The sequence below is a fragment of the Onychomys torridus genome, chromosome 12 (genome assembly GCF_903995425.1).
Source record: "Onychomys torridus chromosome 12, mOncTor1.1, whole genome shotgun sequence".
NCBI classification, from domain to species: Eukaryota; Metazoa; Chordata; class Mammalia; order Rodentia; family Cricetidae; genus Onychomys; species Onychomys torridus.
The window spans coordinates 11,843,894-11,871,627 of NC_050454.1; the positions used below are offsets into that span (position 1 = coordinate 11,843,894).

General features: G+C 39.2%; 1 protein-coding gene across 1 annotated transcript; it reads right to left on the bottom strand.

Annotated features, from left to right (window-relative positions):
- Positions 1-362: 362 nt before the first annotated feature.
- On the bottom strand, positions 363-27,734 carry Ppp1r2 (protein phosphatase 1 regulatory inhibitor subunit 2). The gene is made up of 6 exons (XM_036203994.1): positions 27,293-27,734; positions 16,907-17,014; positions 13,491-13,568; positions 12,864-12,958; positions 5,748-5,918; positions 363-2,142 (listed from the first exon to the last, which is right to left on the bottom strand). The coding sequence occupies exons 1-6, from the start codon at positions 27,412-27,414 to the stop codon at positions 2,096-2,098; spliced, it is 621 nt and encodes a 206-aa protein (XP_036059887.1). The 5' UTR covers positions 27,415-27,734; the 3' UTR covers positions 363-2,095.

Below are 27,734 nucleotides of genomic sequence, written 5' to 3' on the forward strand. Positions count from 1 at the left end.
AACAAGAACAATCAGATGTTTAAGCCTTCTCACCTTGTCTTCACTGTGCAATAGGCCATTTCTATAGATATAAAGAATAGGTGGATACTTTCTAAGTAAACAGTAAGAGGGACAGGCTGGAGGGATGGCTCAGAAATCAAGAACACTGGCTGCTCTTCCAGAGGACCCAGGTTCAATTCCCTGTACCCACCTGAGAGATCATAACTGTCTCTAACTCCAGTGACAGGGGATCTGATAGACACCTTCCTTTGGCTCCCAGAGGCACTGCATGCAAGTGGTACACAGACTTAACATTGTAGGGCCCCCCTACCCCCCACACACACACATAATAATAAAAACAAGTTGAAAGGAATACAAAAAGATCAAACTAAAAGCAGAGGTCTTGGTGCATGAACATATTCACATACATATATACAGACTGAATTTCCACACCCCACAAACAGGCTTAATTTACAAAGAAGAGGTATACATTTCTTAGTGTGTACATCAGTAGTTTACTAGCTAAAATGTTAGCTCAGAATATTATACTAACATTTCAGAGCTACTTTCGTTCGATCCCATTGAAAAAAGAAAAAAGACATTCCAAATAAGCATATTCTTCTAACAGCAAAGACTCTTCCCACTTTTTTATTTTGACATCATGATAGTTCCATAAATTTAAAGTGGAAGATAGCTGTTCAATAAAAGCCATTTCATATATATAATATACAGAAGTTATTTTGAAAGTCTGTCATACAACAGATTCATTTGGTGCTACCAAAAACTTACAATACAAATAAATGACTACAAAGGAAATCATCACTAAACCAAGACACACAAGAACTATACTTTTCTTTTCAGGGGAAAAAAAAAAATCCAAATAATTTCTACCATGTTAGAGGAACCAAGTTCATCTGTCAGTGTGCATTATCACAGTCCCTTAAAGCAGGGACTCATCAGAACCTTTAAATTTAGAAATGTTCAGGCATAATTCTGTCTGTACATTCAGGAACAATCATATTCTAATTACATATAATTCTTTCATCGTGCAAAAGAGCCTCAGTTAATTGTTTTCTAAGGTCTAAAGTCAAATGAACTAATATTCGCAGTTTCCTGACCAAGCTGTCAGAGAGACCAGGCTGCTTAGCTGTCCTTCCTGTTGGTACGGCTACTTCATCTATTCCTTCATGTTTAGAACTAGCAGGTGTCAAAGTGAGAATTCATGATTGCAGCCAATGACAGACTATGTGAGAGAAGAGTTTCTCACGTCCAACAGCCTTTGCCATCCCAGAATACAATCTTTACAACTGCCTGCACAGGCAGAAGGGCACAGGGACAAGAGCAGGGTAAGACAGTTACATAAATAAAGGGACGGCTAGGATAGCACATGGTATTAAAAACTTCATCTGAAGTCTGCCCAGCATACCCAAAAAAGCAGAGCAGATGTCAGTGCAACTTGAACCTGGTCATTTATTTGAGTGAGGTTGGGAGTGGGGGAAACCAGTTTGGATGAAAACAAGTTCATTCCTTTCAAGAACAAAGAAAATCAACAGGAATTTTAAAGGTCATCAATCAGAAAATGAACAGTCACTCTTAAGACTCCTTCTCAATTAGCCAAAACAAGCTAAAGATAAATGTCAAAAAATATCTTTCTGCCTAAATATTTATCTACCAATATATCCCACTGTACCAATAGGCTTTTGATTGAAAGAAGAAAAAACATCAAACTAACCTTCAAATATTTTAAAAGAGGTACCTTCATCTAGAAGTGACAAAAATAAATTAGTTTCCCCCATGACATTATTTAATCTCTAAAGCATAAAAAGCTATATAATATCATATACAAATTAACCAGTGCTCTTACAAAAGTAAAGCAGTTTTGGACTAATGACATTACACTGTATTTCTGGTGAAGTATGAGGCACAAGAATATATGCATTCATTAGGCATTTTCCGTCTAATCAGTCTCTATGGTTATCACTTAATTCTTGGCAATACGTAACTGGTGTGTATTTTGGTACATAAGTCACGAATTGTAGAGAACAAGAAGCAGTGTAGTATAGTAACAAGGTTTGTATTGGACAAACGATTGACTGCATTGCTGAACACATTTCTTTTATGAACTTTGTGATTTGTTTTGCAGATGGTCACTTGTGGTAGATCCTGCAAAGATAAAAGAAGAAAAAAAATCAGTATAATTTGCTATTATGGTTTGAATATGAACTACCTACAGGCTCATGTGCTGAAGGATCGAGTCTACTTTGAGAGGTACTAGAAAGGAGGCCGAGCCTAAGCTAGAGGAGCAGGACACTATCCCAGTAGCTGTACTGTGCCCAGGCCCGCTGTGCTTCCTGGTGGCGGTGGTGCGCTCTGCCTCACCAGAGGCCCATGGTGAGAGTCTAGTCAATGCACTGCAAACTCAGACTGTGAGCTTCTTCCTGCAATCCTCTGAGGTTGTCTCCTCAGGCTTTTATCAAAGCAAAGAAAAACTATGACAAATTCTGAAATTAACTACCCAATTTGAAACTCTTCCCCGGCATGGGTAAAAAACAAGTATAAAAACTTTATTTTTATTTTTGTTGTCCGAGACAGGGTTTCTCCGTGTAGTTTTGATGCCTGTCCTGGCTCTGCCTCCCGAGTGCTGGGATTAAAGGTGTGCACCATCACCGCCTGGCGCAAATCTAAAAACTTTAACAGCTCAGTAAGGTGTGTTTCATGTAGCCTAATGAGACTGATTTGAAAGAATCTAAACATATCATTAAATATTATAAAAGTAGGAATCTATGTGGAGGCAAAACAGTCTTCAGGACGGACACTGGTGTGTAATCGTAGGAAGAAAGTTAAGATTTATAGCTCAACTAAATTCCTGATACTAAAAAAATTCACATAACCCGATAACTATAAAATAGTAACTTCAGAGTCGACATAGTCCTCTCTTTATGGAAACAAGTAAATGGAGGGATAAAGAAAAAAGGACGAAGAGGGAAAGAAGAAAGGAGGGGAGAGGAAGGCAAGTGGCCACGTTTAAAAAGGAGTGCGTTCTACAGAACACAGAGGCTCTAACGGTTGCTTAAGAAGTGTTAAGAGCAGAAGAGAAGAGAAGAACCTCGTCTCACTGGGCCTTACTACAGTTTCCCCATCCTTGTGTACTTCTACGATGCCATAAAGTTACACTTCTATGGGAGGGTACTTCAGTTTCTACTTCAGAAAACTCAGGAACCAACACAAAATTTTATATTCTGGTATACTTGCCTGGGAAAATAATCTACATATATAGTCTATGAAGTTTAATGTCTTCTAAGCAGAGATAAACAAAAGAGCAGTTAATTGTCAAGAGCCATTAGACAGGTTAGTGCAGCCTCCTTATGTTGGAGAGAGTGCTTAATACAGAGACAACTGTACAAGTCCAGAGAGTAAATGACCATGGAGTGCCCGGCCCTAAAAGGGACATCTTGTTGCTTCCTCCAGGCTCAGGGAACAGAGAGAGAGAGGACTGGCCAGAAGTAAAAGCTGGGAGGATTGCTGTGAATAGTCTCTTCTGGACTTGACTGGGCCATCAGACTCAGGCACTCCAGCAGCTGTGGGTGCCTGCGCAACATCAAGACAGTCACCGCTCCAGTGTGGATGGAGGAGGGTCACAAGACCACCCACCCCAGCAGAGGAGTAATGGCAGTTGATGGCTGCTGGGGGAGTCAGTTTTCTTCAGAGATGTGGGCTCTCACATGATGTCCATGTTCCAGGAGATGACCCTACATTTATGTACACGTAGGCAGCACTAACTGGGTTCAGTGGGTTGAGAGGACATTAAGTTGGCTGGAGGTAGTCTGGGAGGAGTTAGAAGACTTGGGGAGCTGATGTGACCAAAATACATATCAAATTCCCGAAGAATAAATTTAAAATGTTTCTGAAGGAGAAAAAAAGCTATGGAGAGAGGGGGAAGGGGGAAGGGGGGAGAAGGACAGAGAAGGGAGGGGGAGGGGGTGGGGGGGGAAGGGGGAGAGAGAGAGAGAGAGAGAGAGGCTTGTCTTTATTGTGTTGAGTTGGGTAGAGAATTTCAGCAGCAAATGAGTATTCCTAACTTGTTACCACACACTGAGAGCTGACAGCAAAAGAAACTGATTTGAAAGAATCTAAACATACCATTAAATATTATAAAAGTAGGAATCTATGTGGAGGCAGGACAAATAAATAGTCTTTAGGACGGACACTGGTGTGTAATCGTAGGAAGAAAGTTAAGATTTATAGCTCAACTAACTTCCTGATACTAAAAAAATTCACATAACCCGATAACTATAAAATAGTAACTTCAGAGTCGACGAGAGTACTTGATGGACTGGGCAGGAAACAAAGACTTCATGGCAATTAGGAGACATCATATGTTTGTGAGTGCTCTACCACTGAAGTACACCCCAGCCCCTATTATTTAATCAATTAAAAATAGACAATAGAAAAACTTAACAGTTACTAGGATAAAGTTTGTTGAAGTTAAATACTGTAATCCTGACACTATAATGAGACAATGATTTACCATCTCTTATTACAGAATTACTCCTATTTTGAAACCACAAAAAACTCACCAGCTTCTCAGTACGAAGAAAGGGAAGTGAATACACACAACATCTTCAGTACTGGGGTAGAACGGCCACTGCACTTTTGAGACCAGCCATGCTCTATAATCCAGGCTGGCCTCAACTCTCAGCAATCCTGGAGCCAACATTAGTGCTGGATTACACATGTGCACTACCATACCTGGCTCTCCTTTGTCAAACAGAATAACAGCTGATGAGAACTAGGGCCTGGGGGATACTTCAGTGGTAGATAGATACAAGACCCTGGGTTTGATCCTATACCTCAAAGACAAATGAAATAAAATATATTTCCTATGGCTGTTAATTGCTAGGCTGCAGGAAATAGTCTGAGACTTAAGAAAAAGAGAGAAAAAAGGAAAAGCTGGATGTGATGATGGACACCTGGACTCAGTGCTTGGGGCCAAGGGAGGTGGAGTGAAGTTCTTGTGGGCTTCACAGCTCTTGGCTCTATCTCAATTTAAACTTAAGGTGGAAAAAAAGGAAATTAAAACAAACAAACAAACAAACAAACAAAAACCAAAAAATAACCCGAGTCAATGTAGTAAATCAACACCAACCCTGCAAAGATGACACACTCTTTATACCTAGAGGAATGTCAAAACAATCTTTTCTATAAAAACAAGGTTTTGAGCAAGACGTGGGGGTTCATGTTTGTCGTCCAGTACTTGGGGACTGAGCCCGGAAGGTTGCTGTGATTTCAAGGCCAGCCTGTGTCACAGGATAAGACCATCTCACCCAAAGCAAAACTCCAAACCCCACATAAGATACCCAAAACAGCACTCAACAGAAAACAAAACAAAACAAAAACGGCTTTCTTTAAATGAGTTCTAAAAGTATGTGTGAGGCTCTGGATTCAATTTTCAACACCATAAAACAAAACAACAAAAACAGGTAAGAAGTTTTAAGCTTTAATTGAGATTTTCTTGTTAAACTAAACACGACTTCACACAGTCTAGAAAAATATCCTTACTTAAATATAAAGCCAAGTAAATAAGAAAAAAAATATAATATATGGCTTTATCAAATTAATTTTACGCATAGAATTTATTTTGAAATTGGTCCCAAAGATTGAAATTGAAAATGTTCTGAAGAGTTTTCCAGAAGTTTCGACAAAAGCAGCTCTCTCTTAGGCACAGAGAGGCACAGCTGCAGTGACTGTGACACTTTAAGGCACCTGACCTTGACTTGGCTCTTCAATAGTCATGCTGTCTCCATCTGCTGTCTCTGACATTTCCTCATCTTCGTCCTCATCGTCATGCAGGTCTTTTGAAATTAACTGTCTAGCTAATTTAATATTCAGTCCTTCGTTGTAGTGAAGCTTCCTTTTCATTTCAAACTGTCGTTTCTTTTCTAGAAAAGATTTAAAAGTGCACTGTGAGCTTAGACGGTCTCAACTTTGGGACTAGTCCAGGCCCAATACAACTTAAGTTATATTCATTTAAATTGTGTGCTCAATGGCAGTCAGGTAGTTTGTAATAAGACTATACAGCCCACAAAATCTAAAATATTTACTTTATGATTCAAGTATACACCTCAATTGATGAAAAGGAATGGAAAAGTCATTAGAAATTCTGTGAAGAAATTTTAAAGACATAAGAAAACTCTGTAACAATAGTTGAATGGAAGGCAAAAGGTAAACTATAATCCTAAGTACAAAGAATGCACAAACCCCAAGGACTCTCTATGCAGCTTAGGATGCCCTACATCTCCTAATTCTTCTGCCTCCCAAATGCTATTATTATAGGTCTGCACCAGGGCTGGAGAGACAGCAGCACATCTGGTCCACATGGCAAAGGGAAAGACCATCTCCTGCAGGTTGTCCTCTGCCCTCCACTTGAGCATGCACACACTTGAGCACAGAAGAAACAAAATGTGTAAACAAACTAACACAAACAAAATAGGCACACACCACACCTGATTATGACTTCTACTTTCACTAAGAAAAAAACCCTTTTATAAATCTTTATCTGTTTAAAAAACTCCTATGACTTTAGTCATAACATAATTAGTGGCAATTCAACACAACTGCCACATTTTACTGACAGAATTTCACTGACCTGTTCATGAAGAAAAAAAGAAATAATAAGATTTGAACTAAAGCACCCATATAAAAAGTCAAACATCTTGTAGGAGGCACATTCAGAAATTTACACTGAAACACAAATATAAAAAACGGCTAAAGGGGCTGGAGAGATGGCTCCCTCTTACAGAGGACAGGTTCAGTCCCCAGCACCCACCACGTGCGCTCACACCATCAGTAACTTCACAGTTCCAGGGGAGCCAGTGTCCTCTCCTGGCCTCTTTGGGCACCAGACACACATGTAGTACACATATAAAACGTAGGCAAATACTCAAGACACGTAAAAGTAACTTTAAAATGAATTAATAAAGCTGTTAATGAAAATTCCATCATCCTTGCTTTAACAATGACTTTAATCTCAAAATGGAACAGCTATCTCCAGAATAAGAATATTCAAAATTCTTATGATCCAACTCCTCCAAGTGTTATTACCAAGATCTTGTCAGATCATTATTTCTCTCTACTGAGAAAGTACTTCTGAGCCAGCTGGTGGTGGCAGAACACGTTTAATCCCAAGACTCAGGAGGCAGAGGCAGACAGATCTGAGTTCAAGGCCAGTTTGATCTACAGAGTGAATAGTTCCAGGACAGCCAGGGCTACACAAAGAAATCCTATCTCAACAACAACAAAAACTCAAAAACAACAAACAAACAAAAAAACAAACCCAAAACCAACAAACCACTTTTGAGATGGGGGTCATCTCGCCACATTGCTCAGATTGATCTTGAAATTGTAGGCCTTTGCCAGGCGGTGGTGGCACACGCCTGTAATCCCAGTACTCGGGAGGCAGAGGCAGGTGGATCTCTGTGAGTTCGATGCCAGCCTGGTCTACAAAGCGAGTTCCAGAACAGGCTAAAAAAAAAAAAAAAAAGAAAGAAAGAAATTGTAGGCCCATTGGTCCTATCTCAGCTTTCTTAGTAGCTAGGTACGCAGTATTTACCAGAACAGTTAGACATCTTTAAATATCCAGATGATGTGAAGACAAAGCTAATACTCACCCATACCTTTACTCATCAAAGTAATATATACTCAGAAATTTTAAAAGAAAATTACTCCCAATTTTCTCATTCAAAAATGGGAGACAGAGGTGGCAAGGTTTCTTGCCTATTATTCATTAATCTAATCCTCAGACCACAATAAAACAAGCAAGATACCCAGAGATTACTAATATTTTTTAGCTAGATGTTTTTTAAAATACATTTTTGTAAAAATGAATCACATTTAAGGTAACAGTTTGTTTCTGCACTTCCTATGTTGTTAACATGATCACATATCCAAGTTTATCCAGGACAGACTCAGTGATCATTTCAACTGTGTAAAAAATTTACTTTTAAGGTAGTGAGAAATAATTATCTACTCTGAGCCAAAAGTTTCTGATTTCTCACTATCTTGTCAACTTTTTTATGATATAATTTATATAGTTTTTGTGTTTCTATTATTATTTTTTCAATATAAATCTGTTTTATAAATGCATATTACTCTTTAAGACACAATTTTTTTTCTTTTTTTTTTTTTTTTGGAGCTGAGGATTGAACCCAGGGCCACTGAGCTAAATCCCCAACCCCAACACAAAATATTTAAAAAGATGAAATATATAGTATAAGATATAATGATCATAAAACATTAAAGGCAAGTAATGTGTTATGATATTCTTACTTTTGTAATTTTATGTACATATATTCTAAGTAGGCACTGGTAATATGTTTACATGCCTAAAACAGTTCTCACACCATCCAGAGAATATGAATGAGTAGCTTACTTTTTCATATTCACACTAAAAATAAAACTGTCCTCCCCCATCTTTGTAGTACTGGGGATTGACTTCTGGGCTCAACTATATCGGCAAACAGTCTTAACAGTGAGTGACCAGTTAGAGAAAGTTCCATAATGCTATTTTGCTTGGTCTGGTTTTTTTGAGACAAAGTCTCACATTATGTGGCCCTGGCAGGCCTAGAACTCCATCTGGGCCAGCATGGCCTTGAACTTACAGTGATCAGTCTGCTTTTGCCTCCCAAGTGTTGGAATTATCCCTAACACTGAATTAAAGGTTCCCCACCACTCCCAGCTTCCATAATGCTTATAGGTTTAATTCCTAGGTTGTTATTCCTAGGCATTGATATTGTAGTATTTTTATTTGTGAACGATATACAGTCTAAGTTATATAATTAAAACAATCTGTGCAGGGCTGAGGTACCTTGGTTTTAGCATTTACCAATCTTGCAGAGCCCACACAGTGGCTCACAACTGTCTATAATCCATTTCCAGTGGATCTAATGCCTCCTACTATATGGTACACACACATACATATAAGCAAAACACATTAAAAACCAACAAAAACCTCTGTAAAATAGGAACTGAGAAGTCACGTGAATAGGTAAAATGTTTACCAGAGAAGGAGTTTGATCCCCAGCACCTAAGTAAACTAGGCATGGTGTTGCACATTTGTAATCCTAGTTCTGGGTGGCTATTGATAGGCAGAATCTGATCATATGGCTCAGCCTAATTAGTGAGTCCCAGTCTCAGTAAGAAATCCTCTCAAAAAAAAAAAAAGGTGGGTAGCTCCCCAAGAGTGACATTCTCCCCAGACACCCATATGCACACACAATCTGTAAAACCTCATTTCACAGAAAGCTAATATAAGTGGTCTCAATCCTTTTTCTTTTCTTCTTCATTTGACAGGCTGGCCTCAAATACATGAGGAAGCAAAGATGACCTTGAGCTTCTGATCCTCTTTCCTCTATCGCCCTAGAACTGGGCATTACAGGCCTATGCCACCATGGCCAGTTTATGCAGTACTGAGGACTGAATCCCCTAATTCTCATTTGATTATTAATATTAGTTTTGCAATCCTACAAGGTAAAGCAATATAATGCAAAAAATGAAAGCATATTTAGATCTTACAAACTATATGAACTCAATAAGGCTATTATTGTTTTTATATCTGCTTTTATGACTATCTTGTGTATTTCACATTATTAAGAGTTATTATTTACTGACCAATTAGAATACAAAACAACCAGTGCTAAGTCCATTAAATACTTCATTTCATTTAAGAATCACCAACAGCTTAAAGTTTGTTTGAGATGGGCAAAGAGGGGGGTCTTACTAAATTTCCCAAGTTGGTCCTGAACTTGAGGGCTCATTAGATCATCATGCCCTAGCCTCTTGAGTCTCTAGTACCATAGGCATATACTGCCAAACACAGAACTACAAAAAAACAAAACAACTTTTTTTTTAATATTTCCCAATTTAGGAAATAAGAACTAAGGGCTCTGGGAAATTAGGCAACTTAAACAAGTATCAGACTTGGAGCATAAAATTGTATTTGTCAGACTCCACAGCTAATAATCTGGACTCCTGTGCTATACATTAGATTTATTTATCTTAAGAATATCTGGGCTAGCCAAGTATAGTGGCACACTTTGATCCCATCACTCAGGAGGCAGAGGCAGAGGCAGGCAGATCTCTGTGAGGTTGAGGCCATCCTGGTCTAAAGAGCGAGTTCCAGGACAGCCAGCGTTACCTAGTTTGATCCTGTCTTAAAAAACAACAATGAAAAAGAATATCTGGGCTGTTAAATGGCTCAGCAGGAGAAGGTGCTTGCTGCCAAGCCTGATGACCTGAACCCAAGCCCCAGATCCCACATGATGGAGAACTGACTCCTATTAGCTGTCTTCTGACATTCTCATGTGCTGGCTCAAGTGCCCACACATACACATAAAATAGCAAATATGTGTGTAAAAAGCAGTGTTTACTGTTAGCTATAAGCCCAGTACTGAAGAGGCCCAGGCAGAGGATAACTGTAAGTTCAAGGCCAGACTACGCTACTGTGTAAGATCTTGTCTCAAAAAACAAACAAAAAGATCTATAAATTAGAAATATTTTTCAGACATGTAACTATTTAAAGTGAAAAAGATCTATAATTTAGTAATTCTACCAGTAGGAAATCACTTAATAAAATTATATTAATAGGTCAAATGGTACCCCCTGCAGGTTGACTCATGGACTTACAAACTGATGGATAATTACTCTTAATGAGACTGATAATGTAGGTTAAGAGAACCCCCACCCTTAATAAATAAAAGTTTTGGAAGAATAATATGGAAAAACAGAGACACTTTTTATTTGAAATCTCTTCAAGGGCCCATGGTGCTATTTATTGGCTGTAATGCTGATAATGGGCTTGGCCGAGAGTCTGCCAAACAGGCTTCACCAGTGCTACCAAGTGTTCTACCACCCAACTACAGCCCCAGCTTCTCATTATTTTCTTTTCAAAGAGGATAGGACAGATGGGGCGATGGTGGCACACCAGACCAGCCTGGTCTACAGAGTGAGTTCCAGGACAGTCAGGGTGAAAAATCCTGTCTTGAATCCCCCCAACACTCCCAAAAAGAGAGAATGGGACAACTATGTGTAAGTTGTTCCTCAGTACCTGAAGGACTGGATCCTGGATACCTAAGGACACCAGAATCTATGGATGTTCAAATGCTTCCTGTACAATGGTGTAATGTTTGCATAGAACCTTCACATATACTTTCTATGTTCAGTCATTTCTAGGTTAAATGCTATGGAAATGGTTGCTGTGCTATATTGTTAGGGAATAATGACAAGAAAGACATGTCTATCCTTGTTCAATGTGGGCTCATTTTTCTTCCCTCAAATGTTTCTGAATCATCGCTGGTTAAATCTGCAGGTGTTGAACCTGCAGGCACCAATGACCAACTGGGTATTTTATATTATTTTAAATACTTATATTTTAGCTGGGTGTTGGTAGCACACACCTTTAATGCCAGTTAACAGGCCTCTGAGTCTGAGGCCAGCCTGGTCTACAGAGTGAGTTCCAGGACAGCCAGAGCTATACAGAGAAATCCTGTCTTGAAAAACTAAAAAGATTAATTTTTTTAAATTGGGTTTGTGTGCCCAAGGCTGGAGTTAACAGCAGTTATAACCCATCTGAGTGCTGGGATCTGAACTCGGGTCCCCTGGAAAAGCAGTACACACTCTGAACACTGAGCCATCTCTCCAGCCCAATTTTATTTTGAAAAGATGATACATTCACGACTCAAAAAGTATAAAAAACAGCAAGATAAAACATATTCCTATCTGACCAGTGTTCCATGCAAACAAAAACACAGTAATGCCTTAACTGGGCATGTTCTGTCTGGAGCACAAGAACCTCTTCCATCCTGCAGTGAGGGCTTCTTCAGCTTCTCTTCTAAGAAATCACTACTCTGTGCTTCACGAGACCTATACAGATTTTCATTCTATAGTTTATCATCTTGGTTTTCTGCATCAATTCACTGTCTTTTTTTTTTTTTTTTTTAAATTTATCTTCCTGCCTTTACCTCTCTAGTATTGTGATTACAGACAACATAGTTTATTTGAGGCTGGGGCTTAAACACAGGACTCTGTGCACTCTAGTTAAGCACTCTCCCAACTGAACTATATCCCCAGCCTGTATTACTATCTTAAAACGGAAAAGGCACAAACAATAAGGCAATCTATCCACCTGAAGATCATTCTAATATTCAATGACGCTAAAAGCATTAGTTTCATAAGTAGTTAATAAATACCTTCTTTTTATCGGGCACTAAAAAAACAAAGAAAGGAATATTTGCAAGTATTTGGAAAATTGTAGTATTTCTTCCAACTTCTTCTAATCAGGGGGGAAAACTATTATATGAAAAACTCACATATATAGAATCTGAATTACAGATTCTTTTTCTATTTCCTGCCTACCACTTGCCAAATATGAAAGTAATCTTCCAATCTTTCAAACAGGTTTATTATTTTTTTTAAAGATTTATTTATTATGTATACAGTGTTCTGTCTGCACATATCCCTGCAGGCCAGAAGAGGGCACCAGATCTCATTACAGATGGTTGTGAGTCACCATGTGGTTGCTGGGAATTGAACTCAGGACCTTTGGAAGAACAAGCAGTGCTCTTAACCTCTGAGCCATCTCTCCAGCCCCAAACAGGTTTACTTTAACAAAAATTGCTGAGCAGTGGTGGCACACATCTTTAATCCCAGCACTCAGGAGGCAAAGGCAGATGGATCTCTGTGAATTCCAGGCCAGCCTGGTCTACAGAGTGAGTTCTAGGACAGTCAAGGCTACACCGAGAAACCCAGTCTCAAAAAACAAATAATAAATAAATAAATAAATAAATGAAATTATTAGCACCAAGCTGAAGGCAGCTGAAGGAATAACCTACCTCGCTCTTCAGGGGAGAGGTCGTTATCTTCCTCTCCACTGCTATCTTGCTCCCGAGTCCGATACTTTGGCTCCGAGCCTTCAGCAGCAGCTAATCTACACAGTATTTATAAAGAGAAGAAATTAGTAACTGTGATGTACTTGTACTATTTAAACGTCTCATTCTACTTGAGTCATGAAAATAACCCAAAATAATCAACAAATACTCTAGCTATAAGTGATGAAGAAAACAAGAGAGTGTAGGATGGATGTAGAGGCTATTAGAAATCAGTGTACAACAAGAACTTATCTTTGCCTTTCTCACATCTTTACCATGTGGGTGTCAGGGTGTTTAGAAACATCCCCACAAGAGACAAACAGAAGTATCCCCAGGTTCAGGCATCTAACCTTGCCACCTCCTGCTTAGACTGATATTAAGAAACAAGAATACAATAATTGCTATAAAAATCTAGTTGGGGCCAGGAATCTTACTCAGCAGGTATTTAACACTTAGCCCTGGGCTCAAAGTCAGTAAACCCCCAAACATAGGTATGTTTAGCCTTCCATTTACCAATGCACAAGCAGAACACAGCAAATGTCTTTGACTTAGCACAATTAAACTCCCTATAGGAAATGCTTTAGTACTTACTTCTTAGCTAAGATATCTGGAGTCATAACTTCGTTGCCTTCCGAATCGCTAAAGGCATCTTCATCATCACCTATCATACTAGGATGACAAGCATGTTTCTATTAATAAGCACATTATTAAAACTGATACATGAAATAAAATTATATAGCTAGAAAACCAAGACTGAAAACACAATTTTATTATTTAATTAAAATAATAACTTATTTAGAAGTCTTTTGTCATCTTTGAAATTTAACTTTGAAATAGTTAATACATGTAATTAGAGACATAGCACTGGGCTGGTGATATAACTCAGTGGTAGTCTTTGCCAGACATGTATAAGGCCCTAGTTCGATCCTCAGGAATAAAAAAACGATAAAGTAAGCATAACAAGAAAAGAACAAAGCAACCATAAAATACTGAAAACTCAAATTATCTGGGGGAAAAAAAACCCTAAAAAAATGTCAATTTTTCTATCCAATGAGGCAGATGGACAAATAATGCAAAATAACCCACTTGTTGGTTTTAGTATTTTGAGAGGGAACATTCTTGCTGTGTAGCCCCAGCAGGTCTCAAATTTGTGATTACTGGAATTACAATTAGGCACTGAAAATGCTGAGATCATTTTAGAATTTGTGTTTATATCTCACCATTAAGGAAGAAATGGTCTACACAGATATAAGACTAGGAAAAATAAACAGATCCTGTTCGTGCTTAATTCTGACTGCCTACTTCACTGGATTAAGAAATGTGTAGAAACAGAGCCAAGTGGCCTCTCCTTTGTGGAAACCCTTCCAAAGAGCTTCCAGAGTAGGATGCAGGACTCATCCCTCTCGTACAGTGTGACAGAATCAAGAGTGCCCGGTGCACACAAGCACTCTGAGATTTAGTGGGCACATCTGTAGCTTGTTCCTGTCCCTCCAACCATCTCACTGAATAGCTGATATACTGACCAATCTATGGGAGAAAAACAAAAGGAAACAAAAAACAAAATGCCCAGGTAATTAGCAAAGCACAGCTCTAGGTATGTTTGTGATTACATTCCCAGAGAAAATCAGATCATGAAGGCTTTGATCAAATGACAGATTAATCCCTTGAAAGATTCAGGATGGCATTATTAGAATTTGTGCAAGGCAGGAGGTAGGACCTAGTTGAGGAAAAAGGTCACTGGATGTCATTGTTCTTTTTCTTTTTAAAGAAAGAACATGAAGTTGGTGAGTAGGGAAGTGGGAGGATCTGGAAGAAATTAAGGGAGGAAAAGAATATGATCGAAATACATTATATGGAATTCTCAAAAAACATAGTAACGTTTTAAAAATTCTCTACCACACATTCCCTCTGTGATGATGTTCTAGCCAGAGTGCATGGGGTCGGTCAAGCAACCATGGACAGACGCTATGACCCTTTGAAACCATGAATCAAGAGAAATGGAAATTCTTCCTCTCAAGTTTTTTTTCTGCCAGGTACTTGGTCACAGCAATGAGAAAGCAAACTTCTACAGACCTGAAAGACCTAATTAATAAAAACCTGCTGGTTTATATATTTATCCAAGGAAACGTAAAATAAACCCAGGAACATTTAGGATTTAAGTAGAGTAGGATAAAGAAATATAATTTGTTGACTTAGAGCAATGTTCAACAGAAAATTCTAGGTTACAAATGAATTGTGCATATATATAAGATAGAAACCAACCTCATGGAAGGAATAGTTAACACTGAGTGCTGAACTGATAAAAGCTAACTAAGCACTCTTTGCACACACAAGCCTGTAGTGACCAAGCTGCCTTTCTGCAGCTTGACAATAAGGATACAGGGGGAGGAAAAACAAATGAAATGCAACATCAAATGTCTACCATTAACATTTATTATATTTTAAATGTTATCAGGAAACAAAAAACAAGGGCTGGAGAGATGGCTCAGAGGTTAAGAGCACTGGCTCTTAACCTCTGAGTCCTGAGTTCAATTCCCAGCAACCACATGGTGGCTCACAACCATCTGTAATGAGATCTGGTGCCCTCTTCTGGCCTGCAGGCATACATGCAGGTAGGACACTGTATACATAATAAATAAATCCAAAAAAACCCCAAAAATCCAAAAAGCAAAAAACAAAAAAAACCAAACACTACAACTCCGCCATCCCCACCCCCCAAGTCATGTCTGATCTGAGTTTAGGACAACTATCCTCCATTAACAGAAGTGAGGGGTGGCTACCAACTTGAGAAGGAAGAAAATCCCGACTTTGGAGTCCGGTTTGATAAAGAGTTTGAGATATCATTTTAAGTATACCCTGTAATTAAGAGGAAAAGGGGCACAAACTTCCAATACTCCTTTCTTCAAATCTCATTAGTATTTAGTTTTATTATCTGTATCTTGTTTCACTGTTTCTTTCTGTCACAGACTTTAACATTTTAATGTGTATTTGTACTGTTTTTGTTAGCATCACACTATCTCCCTAAGACCTGTTAATTTAAAAGATAACATTTTTTTTGTTGATGTAACTCTTATCTGACATTCACAAAGTTCTGAGTTTAATCCACAGTAACACATAAACTGGGCATAGTCCTATAATTCCACTACTATGGATGTAGGCAGGAGGATTAGAAAATCAAAATCTTCCTTGGCTACAGAGCAAGTTCAAGGCTAGCCTAGGCTACATGAAACTCCATCAATACAGTTAGAATAAAAGCACACAACTTAGAGATTTATTTATGTGGTTTTCTTTGATAAAATATCTTATTTCTAAAAAATCTTTATTTTACAATACAGATTAAGCCATGATCTTAATTAAGTGTCCTAAGTACTTATTTAGAATCTGTATTGTCTCATAATGCTTATTACTGCATTATTTTTGTCTCTTTTTGGACACTGCTATGCATATCACTTTACAATTGTATTTTACATGATCATATCTCAAAATAAATAAAAAATAAAATTCTGAGACTTATACAAAACTATCTGTCTTCCATGAAGTTTTCTCTTTTTTGCAAAGAAAACCTCTGATTTCTACTTGGGAAGCAAAAACACCTCAAATCTCATCTTCCTTTCAAAGAGGGCAAACTTTGGAGCTGGAGAGACGGGCCAGCAGTCAAAAGCATTTGCTGCTCACCAGGACCTGAGATTAAGTCTCAGTACTCATATCAAGTCGCCTACACTACCTCTACTCTGGCTCCAAGTCCACATAAATAACAGTAATGAAAAAAGAAGACAAAACTCACTAATTTGTGTGTGTTAGCAGCTAACCACCATCCAGGTGCAATAATATTCACTACTACAACAATAGTGTGCTGTTACACATTATTAACAAAAATATATTCAGGTAGACCATTAGCTAGCACTCTGGCAAACAAATAAAACAGATTTACAGTTTCTGTTATTTAGAAATTGTATCAATGCAAATGGAAACAAGCCACGAAAGAAAGGATGTCTATGTCATATTACTTGTGGTAAGGAGTGTTTGGCTCATCTATTTTCATCAAACCATAGTCTTTGTCAGCTGGATGATATGTTGCCAGGATGTTCATTTCATCCCACTTCTGGGACTTTTTACTGAAATTAAAAAGGAAAAAAAGCATTTAGTGTCCATACTAAAAATGAAGTTTCATAATTTATATCAGGCACTCCAAATACTATTACACTATGGCATACTTAGTCTTTAACTGGCCTATAGAAATAAAAAGTAACAACTGAAATAAAAGCCTCCTCACTTTCCTATCTTAGTAGTTAAGTGCTTATATACATACATACACCACACATATATATATATACACATGAGTGTATATGCGTTTGGATACAAGGTCTCATTATGTAGGAGTGGCTAACTGGAACTTGCTATGTATAGTAGTTTGGCCTTCAACTCAGAGAGCTGTCTGCCTCTGCTGGAGTAAGAGACTTATGATACTACACCCTGTATAATTTTTTGTTTTTGTTTTTGTTTTGTTGTTGTTTTTCAGGACAGGGCTTCTCTGTGTAGCTTTGGAGCCTGTCCTGGATCTTGCTCTGTAGACCAGGCTGGCCTCGAACTCAGAGATCTACCTGCCTCTGCCTCCCAAGTACAGGGATTAAAGGCGTGCGCCACTACTGCTTGGCTAAAATTTTTAACAAATAAAGAAAACCTGCCAGGGCATGCATGCAGTACACATACATGGAAGCAAACACACACAGAAAATAAAAATACTGTTTATGATTTTAAAGTCTAAAATCTTTGGTTGAGAATTCTAAAACACGATTTCACCTATCCTAGTAGAGAATGAGTTTAGAAAGAAGTGTCAATTGTGTTCATGCTCAGTTTCATAAACTCTTGTCCTATAACAGGACTCAATTTTCAAAAATATTTGGCTGGAGCTGAGTATCTGGCCCACGCCTTTAATCCCAGCACTCAGGAGGCAGAGGCAGAAGGATCTGAGTCTGAGGCCAGCCTGGTCCACAGAGTAATTTCCAGGACAGCCAGAGCTACACACTGAAACCCTGACTTAGGAAAAAAAAAAAAAAAAAAAAAAAAAGAATTGTATTCTTATTACTGTGTGCATATGTGATGGGAGGGCAAAGTGAGGGCCAGAGGACAAGCCAAAGAAGTCAGTTCTCTCCTTGCACCTTTTACGTGGGCTTAAGGGATGGAACTTGTGAAACTTGGGTTGTGAGGTCTGCATGGCAACTGCTTTCACTCTGAGCCCTCTCCAGTTCAAGAACAAATACTTTTGAAGCAATTACATTGACTTTCTATTTCTAGGTAAATCTGCATTTCCAGAAATTTTATTTTGCTAAATAGATCTACTACCTACAAATTTCTGTTTAGAAATCATTAAATATTATTTGCTTAGGAAGCAAATAATCCAGTCTGTTCATGGACACATTCCAAGGAAGCTCACAGTGAAAAGAAACGTACTTTTAAAGAATTAAGACAGAGTTGTGGAATATTACTTTAACTATGTACAGGTGTGTTACATTTGTTTATGCTGCATTTGATAATGATGTAAGATGGGTTGCATTTGTTTCACCTTGCCTGCCTAAGGCACCTGATTGGTCTACTAAAAAGCTGTACAGCCAATAGCTAGGCAGTAGAGGGATAGGCAGGGCTGGTGGATAGAGAGAATAAGTAGGAAGAAGAATCTAGGCTCAGGAGAGAGAGAAGGAAGGAGAGAGAGATGCCCGGGGCTAGTCAGCCAGTCTCAGAGGAAGCAGGAAAAAAGTAGGACATACAGAAGGAAAGGTAAAAAAAAAAAACAAAAAACCCTGAGGCAAAATGTAGATGAAAAGAAACAGGTTAAATTAAGTTAACAGAGCTAGTGGGACAAGCATAAAATAAGGCTAAGCATTCATAATTGATAATAAGTCTCCATGTCTTATTTGGGAGGTGGCTGGCAGTCCAACAAAGCCTGCTACACAGAGGGACTGGAGAGATGACTTTCCGCTCTTCCAGAGGGCCCAGATTCTATTCCTAGCATGGTAGCTCAACAGTAACTCCAGTTTCAGGGGATCCAACCCCCTCTTCTGACCTCCAAAGACATCAGGCATACACGTGGCACAGATAAACATTCAGGCAAAACACCCATACACTTGAAAAACAAAAATAAAGCTAAAATAAATTTAACTAAAAAGATTTAAGACAGAAAAACAATTGAGTAGCTCCTGATTACTAATAATGAAAAATAATTGATTTACGCTTGAAGAGCAAGCTCAAGGGATCCTCCCGCCTCCACCTCAACACCATGAAAATAGACACATACTACTATGTCCTTTTCATGAGAGCTGTCCTGGAACTAGCTCTGTGGACCAGGCTGGCCTCAAACTCACAAGATCCCCCTGCTTCTGCCTCCTGAGCACTGGGATAAAAGGCCTGCATAATTACTGCCGGTATGTATTGTACTCTCTTAAGCTCTAAGTTTACATTTAATACAGTTTTCTGGATGTGAATTGTGATTAAATATATTTTAAAAGTATTTTTGAAAAACATTAATGATTTAGCTGGGTGCTTTCTAATCTCAAAACAAAACAAGGTATTCATAAATGACATTAACAATGCTGAACTAAATATAATGTCATCTTACATGGGTAGAAAGAGAAAGGAGGAGGCAAAGAAATGGTTCACTAGGTAAAACACTAGCTCTCTTGAGCAGAGCTACCTGAATTCAATGCCAGAACCTATATAAAAAGAGACAGTGGCCAGGAGGTGGTGGCGCACACCTTTAATCCCAGCACTCGGGAGGCAGAGCCAGGCGGATCTCTGTGAGTTCGAGGCCAGCCTGGTCTACAAAGCGAGTTCCAGGAAAGACACAAAACTACACAGAGAAACCCTGTCTTGAAAAACAAAACAAAACAAAGAGAGAGAGAGAGAGAGAGAGAGAGAGAGAGAGAGAGAGATAGTGGCAGGTATCTGTAATCCCAGCATTATGTTAAGACAAGAGATGTAGAGCCTATAGAAGCAAGAGCAACTGACCCTGCACTTCAAAAAGGTGGAAGGCAAAAATGAACTTCTGCAAACTGTGATATTTGCATATGCATGCTCAAGCGTGGGTATGCACTCTCTCTTTCTCTCACACACAAATACTCTCACATGTTTTTTTTTAAAAGAAAAATACGCCAGGCGGTGGTGGCGCACGCCTGTAATCCCAGCACTCTGGAGGCAGAGGCAGGTGGATCTCTGTGAGCTCGAGGCCAGCCTGGTCTACAGAGATAGTTCCAGGACAGGCTCCAAAGCTACAGAGAGACCCTGTCTCAGAAAACAAACAAATAAAACAAAACAAAAAAAAAAAGAAAGATACAATTTAGATCGATATTTGGCGCTTAAAGGTTGTATCTAAGCTGAGGGAAGAGATACCAACACTCTGTAAATTTGTCTCGTAAGATGATATAAAGAAAAATATAGAACACAAGAAATTACATTTCTTAAATTTAAGAATAAAATTAGTAAGTATAATCCCAGTACCCTAAGCCATTAATAATTTGGATTTTTGCATTTTCTTCCCATTCTATATATTAAATAATATATAAACACAAATTAGTATGATATATATTTTAAAACATATATATACTAATATATTGTTATAATAAGCTAATTTTTTTGCCTTTAATAGCTGAATAATATTTGATGTAAGTTAGTTGTTAAGTATTTAGATGTAATCTAACACTTTCTTATTTAAACAGACAAAAACATATATTTTCATACATTCTACTTGCTGATGATTTTAGGGTAATTTGCTAAAATAAAATAGTCTTTTTCTCTTTAGATGGGTTCTTTTTGTTAGTTTGTTTTGTTTTAGTTTTTGGAGACAGGGTTTCTCTGAATAGCTTTGGAGTCTGTCCTGGATCTCGCTCTGTAGACCAGGCTGGCCTCGAACTCACAGAGATCCGCCTGGCTCTGCCTTCAAGTGCTGGGATTACAGGCGTGTGGCTCCACCACCCAGCTTTTAGATAGGTTAATGTGCTATCCACATTAGTCTTAGACTGACAGATTCAAGTGACCCTCCTATGTCAGCTTTCAAAATAGTTACAATTCTAGGTATGGGCCACTGTATTTGGCATCTAAAAAAGTTAAAAAAAAAATTTTTTTTTTAAAGATCACTTATGTCAGGTGGTGGCAGCACATGCCTTTAATTGCAGCACTTGGGAGGCAGTGACAGGTGGACCAGAGTTCAAGGCCAGCCTGGTCTACAAAGAGAGTTCCAGGAGAGCCAGAGCTACACAGAGAAACCTTGTCTCAAAACAAAACAACCAACAAATTAAAAAAAACAGACAAACAAACAAAAAACAAAAAAAACAAAAAAAAACCCCAACTGGGCTGGAGAGATGGTTCAGAGGTTAAGAGTACTGACTGCTCTTCCAGAGGTCCTGAGTTCAATTCCCAGCATCCACATGGTGTGGCTCACAACCATCTGTAATGAGATCTGGTGCCCTCTTCTGGCCTGTAGTCATACATGCTGTATACATAATAAATAAATAAATTTTAAAAAAATTATAAAAAAAAAAGCCCAACCATTTATAATGTCACCAATCATTACCAAAACATTTCTAAGACTGGGTATTTGTACTTTTCTAACTTAGTATAAAGTAGGGATTAGCCAAGCAGTGATGGAGCATCCCTTTAATCCCTGCACTCAGGAGGCAGAGCAAAGCGGATCTCTTGGAGTTTGAGGCCAGCCTGGTCTACAGAATGAGATCCAGGACAGGCACCAAAACTACCCAGAGAAATCTTGTCTCCAAAAAAAAAAAGTAGTTTTTAAAGGCTATTTTGTACTTATCAATTATCATCTAAGGACAAATGCTTGTTTTACTTGTATGAATTGTTTATATCCTTTGTACAGCAACTCCAAGTTCTTCAGATTAGCAAAAGCACGTTATACATGAAAGTTGAATTTACTTGACCTACAACTATAATAAATCTGAATCCCAACTTTTTCTTGTCTGTCCCCATTTATCATGTTCTATTGTAAATGGAATTGAAAGTCTTATATATTTAAAGCTGTACTAACCTTCATTTCCTCAGTACAAAATTAGGAGGAAAAAAAAATCTTTAGAAATGCTCAAGTTCAAATCCAAGAAAGCCTATCTTAAAATTAAAAGTCCCTCCCCCCACCCCGCACTAAAATTAAGACTATAAAACAAGCTCAAAATTGCTAAGAATTCTTAGGTAGAAAGCAAATGAAGAGAAGAACCTGTCAATAGAGACAATGGGCATGGCAATTAGCCTTACTAAGGTTTCAGTGGAATTAATGTTAGTGGCAGAATATAAAAACCCAAGGAGCAAACCTGGATTCAGTAAAAATATCATCAACTACAGGACACTTTCTGTCAGGAATTCCAGATAAAAGCCAGGGTACCAGGACATGACATGACAGATCTGCTGTGGTAGCTAAACTTGCTGGTTTCTGTGCCCTTCCCCTTGGGTGACCAGTTTGCAGACTGTTTAAATCTTGTCCTGTAAGAGTCACTAATTCCCTTTGTTAGTTCAAATGCTGCCATCTCAAAGGTCTCCCAGAACTACCTGTTGTTTCTCCTTGCTTGTTTGATACCTTTGGCTCTGCTCAGAGTGGCAAGCCAGGTTTTGCTTCAAAGTACTGAACTTTAATTTCAAATTTTAACGAACAGGTTTTTGTTTGATTTTGTTGGTGGTATTTTTAGAAAAGATTCAAGATTTTGTGATATCACAACTGAAATTATACTAGGACTTAATAAAGCAAGCAGAAGCAAACAAAAGGTAACTTTTAGGAAACAACCTTTTAATTTTAATTAGCTTTGACTTTAACACGCCACATACTTGAATAGACAGAAAGACAGTGTCAGAACATAATTGTATCTTAAATTATAGCAATGGAATTCCAGCACCTTGGGGAGTAGAGGGTTCATAGAGTCTAGACTGGCCTTGAATGGATCCGTAGCTAAGGATGACCCTGAACTCTCATATTCCTCATACCCCCCACCAAGTACTGAGATTATGTATGTGCGTCATTATCCCTCCCTCAAGCACCATTTTTAAAAGTTGAATTTACCAGATCTACAATAGAGTCTGGACTGAGCTGGCTAGCAAACTCTGAAGCAGACCATGTAAAAGAACCCAAAAGGCATGAAACATCAGATCTCTACATTTCTATAACAAGACAGGACTAAGGTCCTGGGCTCAGTATTTTAACTATTTTAAGACTTATACTAGAGTACAGATAAAATGAGTAATTCATTTACAGCCAGAACTAATAATACCAATGAATAGTAGCAGACAGGATTCAGATTAGGCACAAAACTACAATTTCTCCCTAAGACAGGATATAGTAGCATTTAACACACTTTTAATAACTGTAAACAAACATTTTCACTCATATCTGAAAAATATAAGTTACAATGGATAGCATCTCATAATCACAGTTAGGGATTTTTTTTTCTTTTTCTGGTGACAGTTTCTTAGACTCAATGGGGCGATGTTTTCAATGAACTACATATGCATTTGCTCTAGATGTTAGGTTAGGCCTTTGTAAGATGTGCACTACATTGGAAGTATCCTGAAACAACTGTGGGAACTCCACAATCATAGGAGAGAACAGTGGCTTTCAAAACAGTTGAGCAGTGTGGTTCCATGTTGCAATGTGCTTGTACTTAACTTGCCTAAATATGTGGAACTGTGGAGTGTATCCATTTTTAATTAACCCCCTAAAACTAATACTTGACAAATGTCACCACTCACAGGGAATAAGTTATTAATTCAATTAGAACTAGAAAATAGGGTTGGGGATTTAGCTCAGTGGTAGAGCACTTGCCTAGCAAGCACAAGGCCCTGGGTTCAATCCTCAGCTCAAAAAAAAAAAAGAAGTAGAAAATACAAACATCTGTCAGATATGCTGATGTGTACCTGTTATCCTATATCTCTGGGGGTTAAGGCAGAACTGCAATTCCAAGGGTAGCCTGGGGTTTATATAGTGAGATCTTATTTTAAAAACAATGCAATAAATCATTCAAAAACAAACAAATTTCCAAATAATGATTTCATCAGTCTTGAAAAGAACTGAACAATCAAAATACTAAAGACTATTTTAAAAGTTGAATTTACCAAATTTCCAAAATCCCAATGTGAAATTTACAAACCTCACTTTACTTATACATTGTCCTTTTAACATAACTTTGTACCTGTTGAGTACGGGTGGTGTGTGTGTGTGTGTGTAAAGGTCAGTGGACAACCAGGGTGTCAGTCCTGGCCTTCCTTGTTTGAGATGGAATTCTTTTTTTCCAGAGTATGCCAGGCTGGCTGAAGCTCAAGCTTCTAGGGACCCCCAGGGTTTCCCTTCCTCTGCTTCCCATTTCCCTACATAAACACTGGGATTACAGATGAGCATGCTATCCTGTCTGGTCTTACATGGGTGCTGGGGATTCAAAGTCAGGTCCTCACACTGGCACAGCAAATGCTTTACCCACTAAGTCATCTTCCTCAACCCCTATATTCATTTTAGGAATTATAATAGTATGCATGTGAGTATGAATTATGGAGATATCTGAAGCGCATCTGAAAAACTCTCAGTAATTAACTGCTATATAAAATATCCTTCAGTAACTGGGGGCAGGTGAGAGGGATACTGATAAAGCAATTGCATTTTACATGATACAAAGGTAGGCTTTCTCTCTTACTTGCAGGCTCTCTAATTGGGAATTTCCTTACTAGAACCCATGTATACATAATCAGAATAATACTGAAGGTGGTTTCCTGGATGCTCACAGACATCAGCAGAGTAGGAAAAGATTGAACTGTCCACAGAACATGTTGCCAGCTGTGGCCAAATATGGAAAGGCTCTGCTTGCTGCTTTCAGCTCTCATTCTCTAAGTGTTCTTTGCTTTTTCTAATTATTAACATACATTCCTGAACTCCCTGTACAAAAGGATGGGAACATGTATATCACATGCTTTGCTCATACTTCATACAAGTGTGTATCTTCTTTCCCCTTCTCTTTCCATGTTGGGGATCAAACCTAGAGTCTTGCATATGTGAGGCACACTCTACCACTGAGCTACATCCTGGCCACAAGAATGCATTTTGTGGTCTACCAAGTACCATGAACTTCACCGTTTCTGCTGGTGAGTGGCTCCCGAATGTGAAGTGTTGCCCAGTGTCCTTAAGTGCAAGAAGGCCATGCTGTCACTTACAATGGATAAACTTCATCTGGGCATGAGTGCTACTGGCCATGATTTCAAAGCTAATAAACACTATATATTAAATAAGGTGTCTTTAAGTAGAAACACATAAAACAAGGTTAAGTAATGATCAGATGACGACAATTTATGACCAGAGGCTTGAAAGAACATAATCCCTTATTTTCCTTAGGATCAAAGACTCAATGCTTGCAACAATGCTTAGCATCTGTGGGACAATTAAAATTATTAGAGTAACAGCAATCAACTTAGATCTCCGGCTGTTTCCACATCAATACGATGGCCATCTGTGTTACACACTGCTCTAACATTTCCAGTTAGACGGACATGCTACCTTTATGTTTATGGATTCTAAGTATATCACAACTGCAAGAGCCACTTGTTTTAATTCTTTTTAAATAGCAGACTGGGGGTATTGATTTTAACTAAATTAAGTATAAACATAAAAAGTTTGTTTCAAACGTATTCAAATTACAATATTATTTCTGTTAAGAGGCTCTATTAATATTGCTCGCATGAATTATGACAATAACAGTTTTATTTCTATAAATTTTTGCTTCACAATCTTCCAACAGTGATGATAAAAAGGCTTATCTTTTACCAGCTGAAACCATATTATCATAAACTTCAATGAATTAGAGTTTGGTAGCACCTGCTCAAGATATGGCTACAACTATAGTCCAGGCAATCAACTAGCTTATAAAATCCTTTTTAAGTGGACCTGCCTTGCTAGGAACTCTTTCAGAAGAAGCAATTTAGCTAATGGAATCAGTCTCATTTAGTGGAACCCTGGGGGGTTGGGGGGGGAGATCTGAATGTAAATCCCGGGCAACCATGGGAGTCAGGGAAGGCTAACCTATAGCACAGCGCTCTAGATTACAGTACATCACATTTAAGAATGCATGGAAGTCAAGTGGGCAGAAAAAAAAGATACTTTGTAGTTGGAAGAAAGCTCACCTGGAGAATATGAAAGTCAAGGGGAACCCCATTCCTCCTGCTGAATACTATTGTTATGTTTCTCCAATGACCTACCACCACTGTCAGATCCCGTTAAAGCAGCTTACTCCAAGCAGACAGAGGTTGGGAGTTGCACGTGAAGGAAGGCTAAGAGTCAAACCAAAAGAACGGAGTGGGGCGTTGCCCGGCAAGGCCGAGGCCCTTTAAAGTTTCTGCAGGCCACAATCCTAAACTGAACTTCCCTAAAGCTGTTCCTAGCTACTCACTCTTAGGATTCCAAATTAGATCCTTATTATAGGAATGCCCTAGTTCTAATAGTCTTAAGATTTCATCAGCATCCTCATTTTAGGCCGCTACTACCACAAATTTCAGTAACTCTTCTAAAGCTTTACTTCCGAATGCAAGAGTTCTTACTTACATTTTCGGTAACTCATCCTATCCAAGTCCCCTTACCGTCCGACCCAGAGGTATAGTTATACCTAGACACTGTACTGGTATTTGTACAGTATTTGCATTGAGCACTGAACCCTGGGTAGTCTCTTTTGAGGCCAAAACACCTCTTTTCAGGCTGGTATATTGTTCCATTATACAAATGTACCATAATTAATATTTCAACAGTTCTCACTAATGGACCTTGGGTGGTTTCCAGGTATTTACTATTACACACAATGCTTTCTGTCAACATCCTTAGTTCAGGGTTTAGATACGCCAGACTGGACCCAAAACTAGGAAGCACCAAAACTCTAACTTCAGGTACAAAAATACTTCGCAGTAGTAACTTTCCATTAAATCTACATCAGTGACTTTTAAATTTTTGGTTTCACTTAAGAGCTGAGAACCACGAACTGGGAAGTCGAATGCGGGATGCTTAGTGGGGTTTGTGTTTATTATTATTTTTTTAAATTTTGTTTTGATCTCATTAGCTTCACTAGGCTGAAATTTAGGGTCAAGAAAGTAACTCCTCTGCCGCAGAATTTTAGCTACCTTGGGCTTAGGGTACCGAATAATAAAAGCTTAACAGCTAACGCTTTGAAACTTCAATTTGCTTCTTTAGTGTCCCCAGGGGCACAAAGTTGAAAAGCCAGGTTTACAACGTGCACGCGCACTTATCAGGACACGACAAACGCCACCTCTGCCGACCGAGCCTCTGCCGGGTCCGGCCTCCCCCCGCATCCCGCGGCCGGAGCGGCAGGGCCGAGGCCGGCTCCCCGCAGCCGCCCGTCCGCCGGCCTCCCCGCTCTCACCTCAGCTCCTCTTCGACGGTCCGGCGGGGCTGTTCGGCCGAGGCCACCACCGGGGAAGCCGCAGAGGTCTTGTTCTTCAGGATTCCCTTGATGGGCCGGTGCGAGGCCGTCGAGGCCGCCATTGCCGGTCGCTCGGGCTGTTGGCTCAGGGTCGCTGCTGGCGTGGGGTCCTGGAGGAGAAGGGGTGGGCGCTGCAGAGACCCTCCAGGCGGCCGCGGAGCCCAGGCCGGGCTAAAGCAGCCGCACCCGCTGTCGCGGAAACCACTACCGGGCGTCACCGGCACGACACAATGACCGCAACGCCACAGCCGACGCCGCGCGGCGGGCGGCCCTGAGCCGCCGGCACAGCACACCGCGGCCCGCGGACGAGGCCGGACGAGTGGCCCAGCGCGGGAGCGACGCGGACGCCCAAGCCGAGCTCGGCCGGCCCTCTCGCGATATC

Excerpts from the sequence above, each read along its gene's own strand:
- Ppp1r2 (XM_036203994.1), bottom strand. The coding sequence starts at position 27,414 with ATGGCGGCCTCGACGGCCTCGCACCGGCCCATCAAGGGAATCCTGAAG. Across the intron at positions 13,569-16,906 it reads CCAAACACTCCTTACCACAA|TATGATAGGTGATGATGAAG; the intron begins GTAATATGACAT and ends TTGTCATCCTAG. Across the intron at positions 5,919-12,863 it reads CCTCTCCCCTGAAGAGCGAG|AAAAGAAACGACAGTTTGAA; the intron begins GTAGGTTATTCC and ends AATCTTTTCTAG.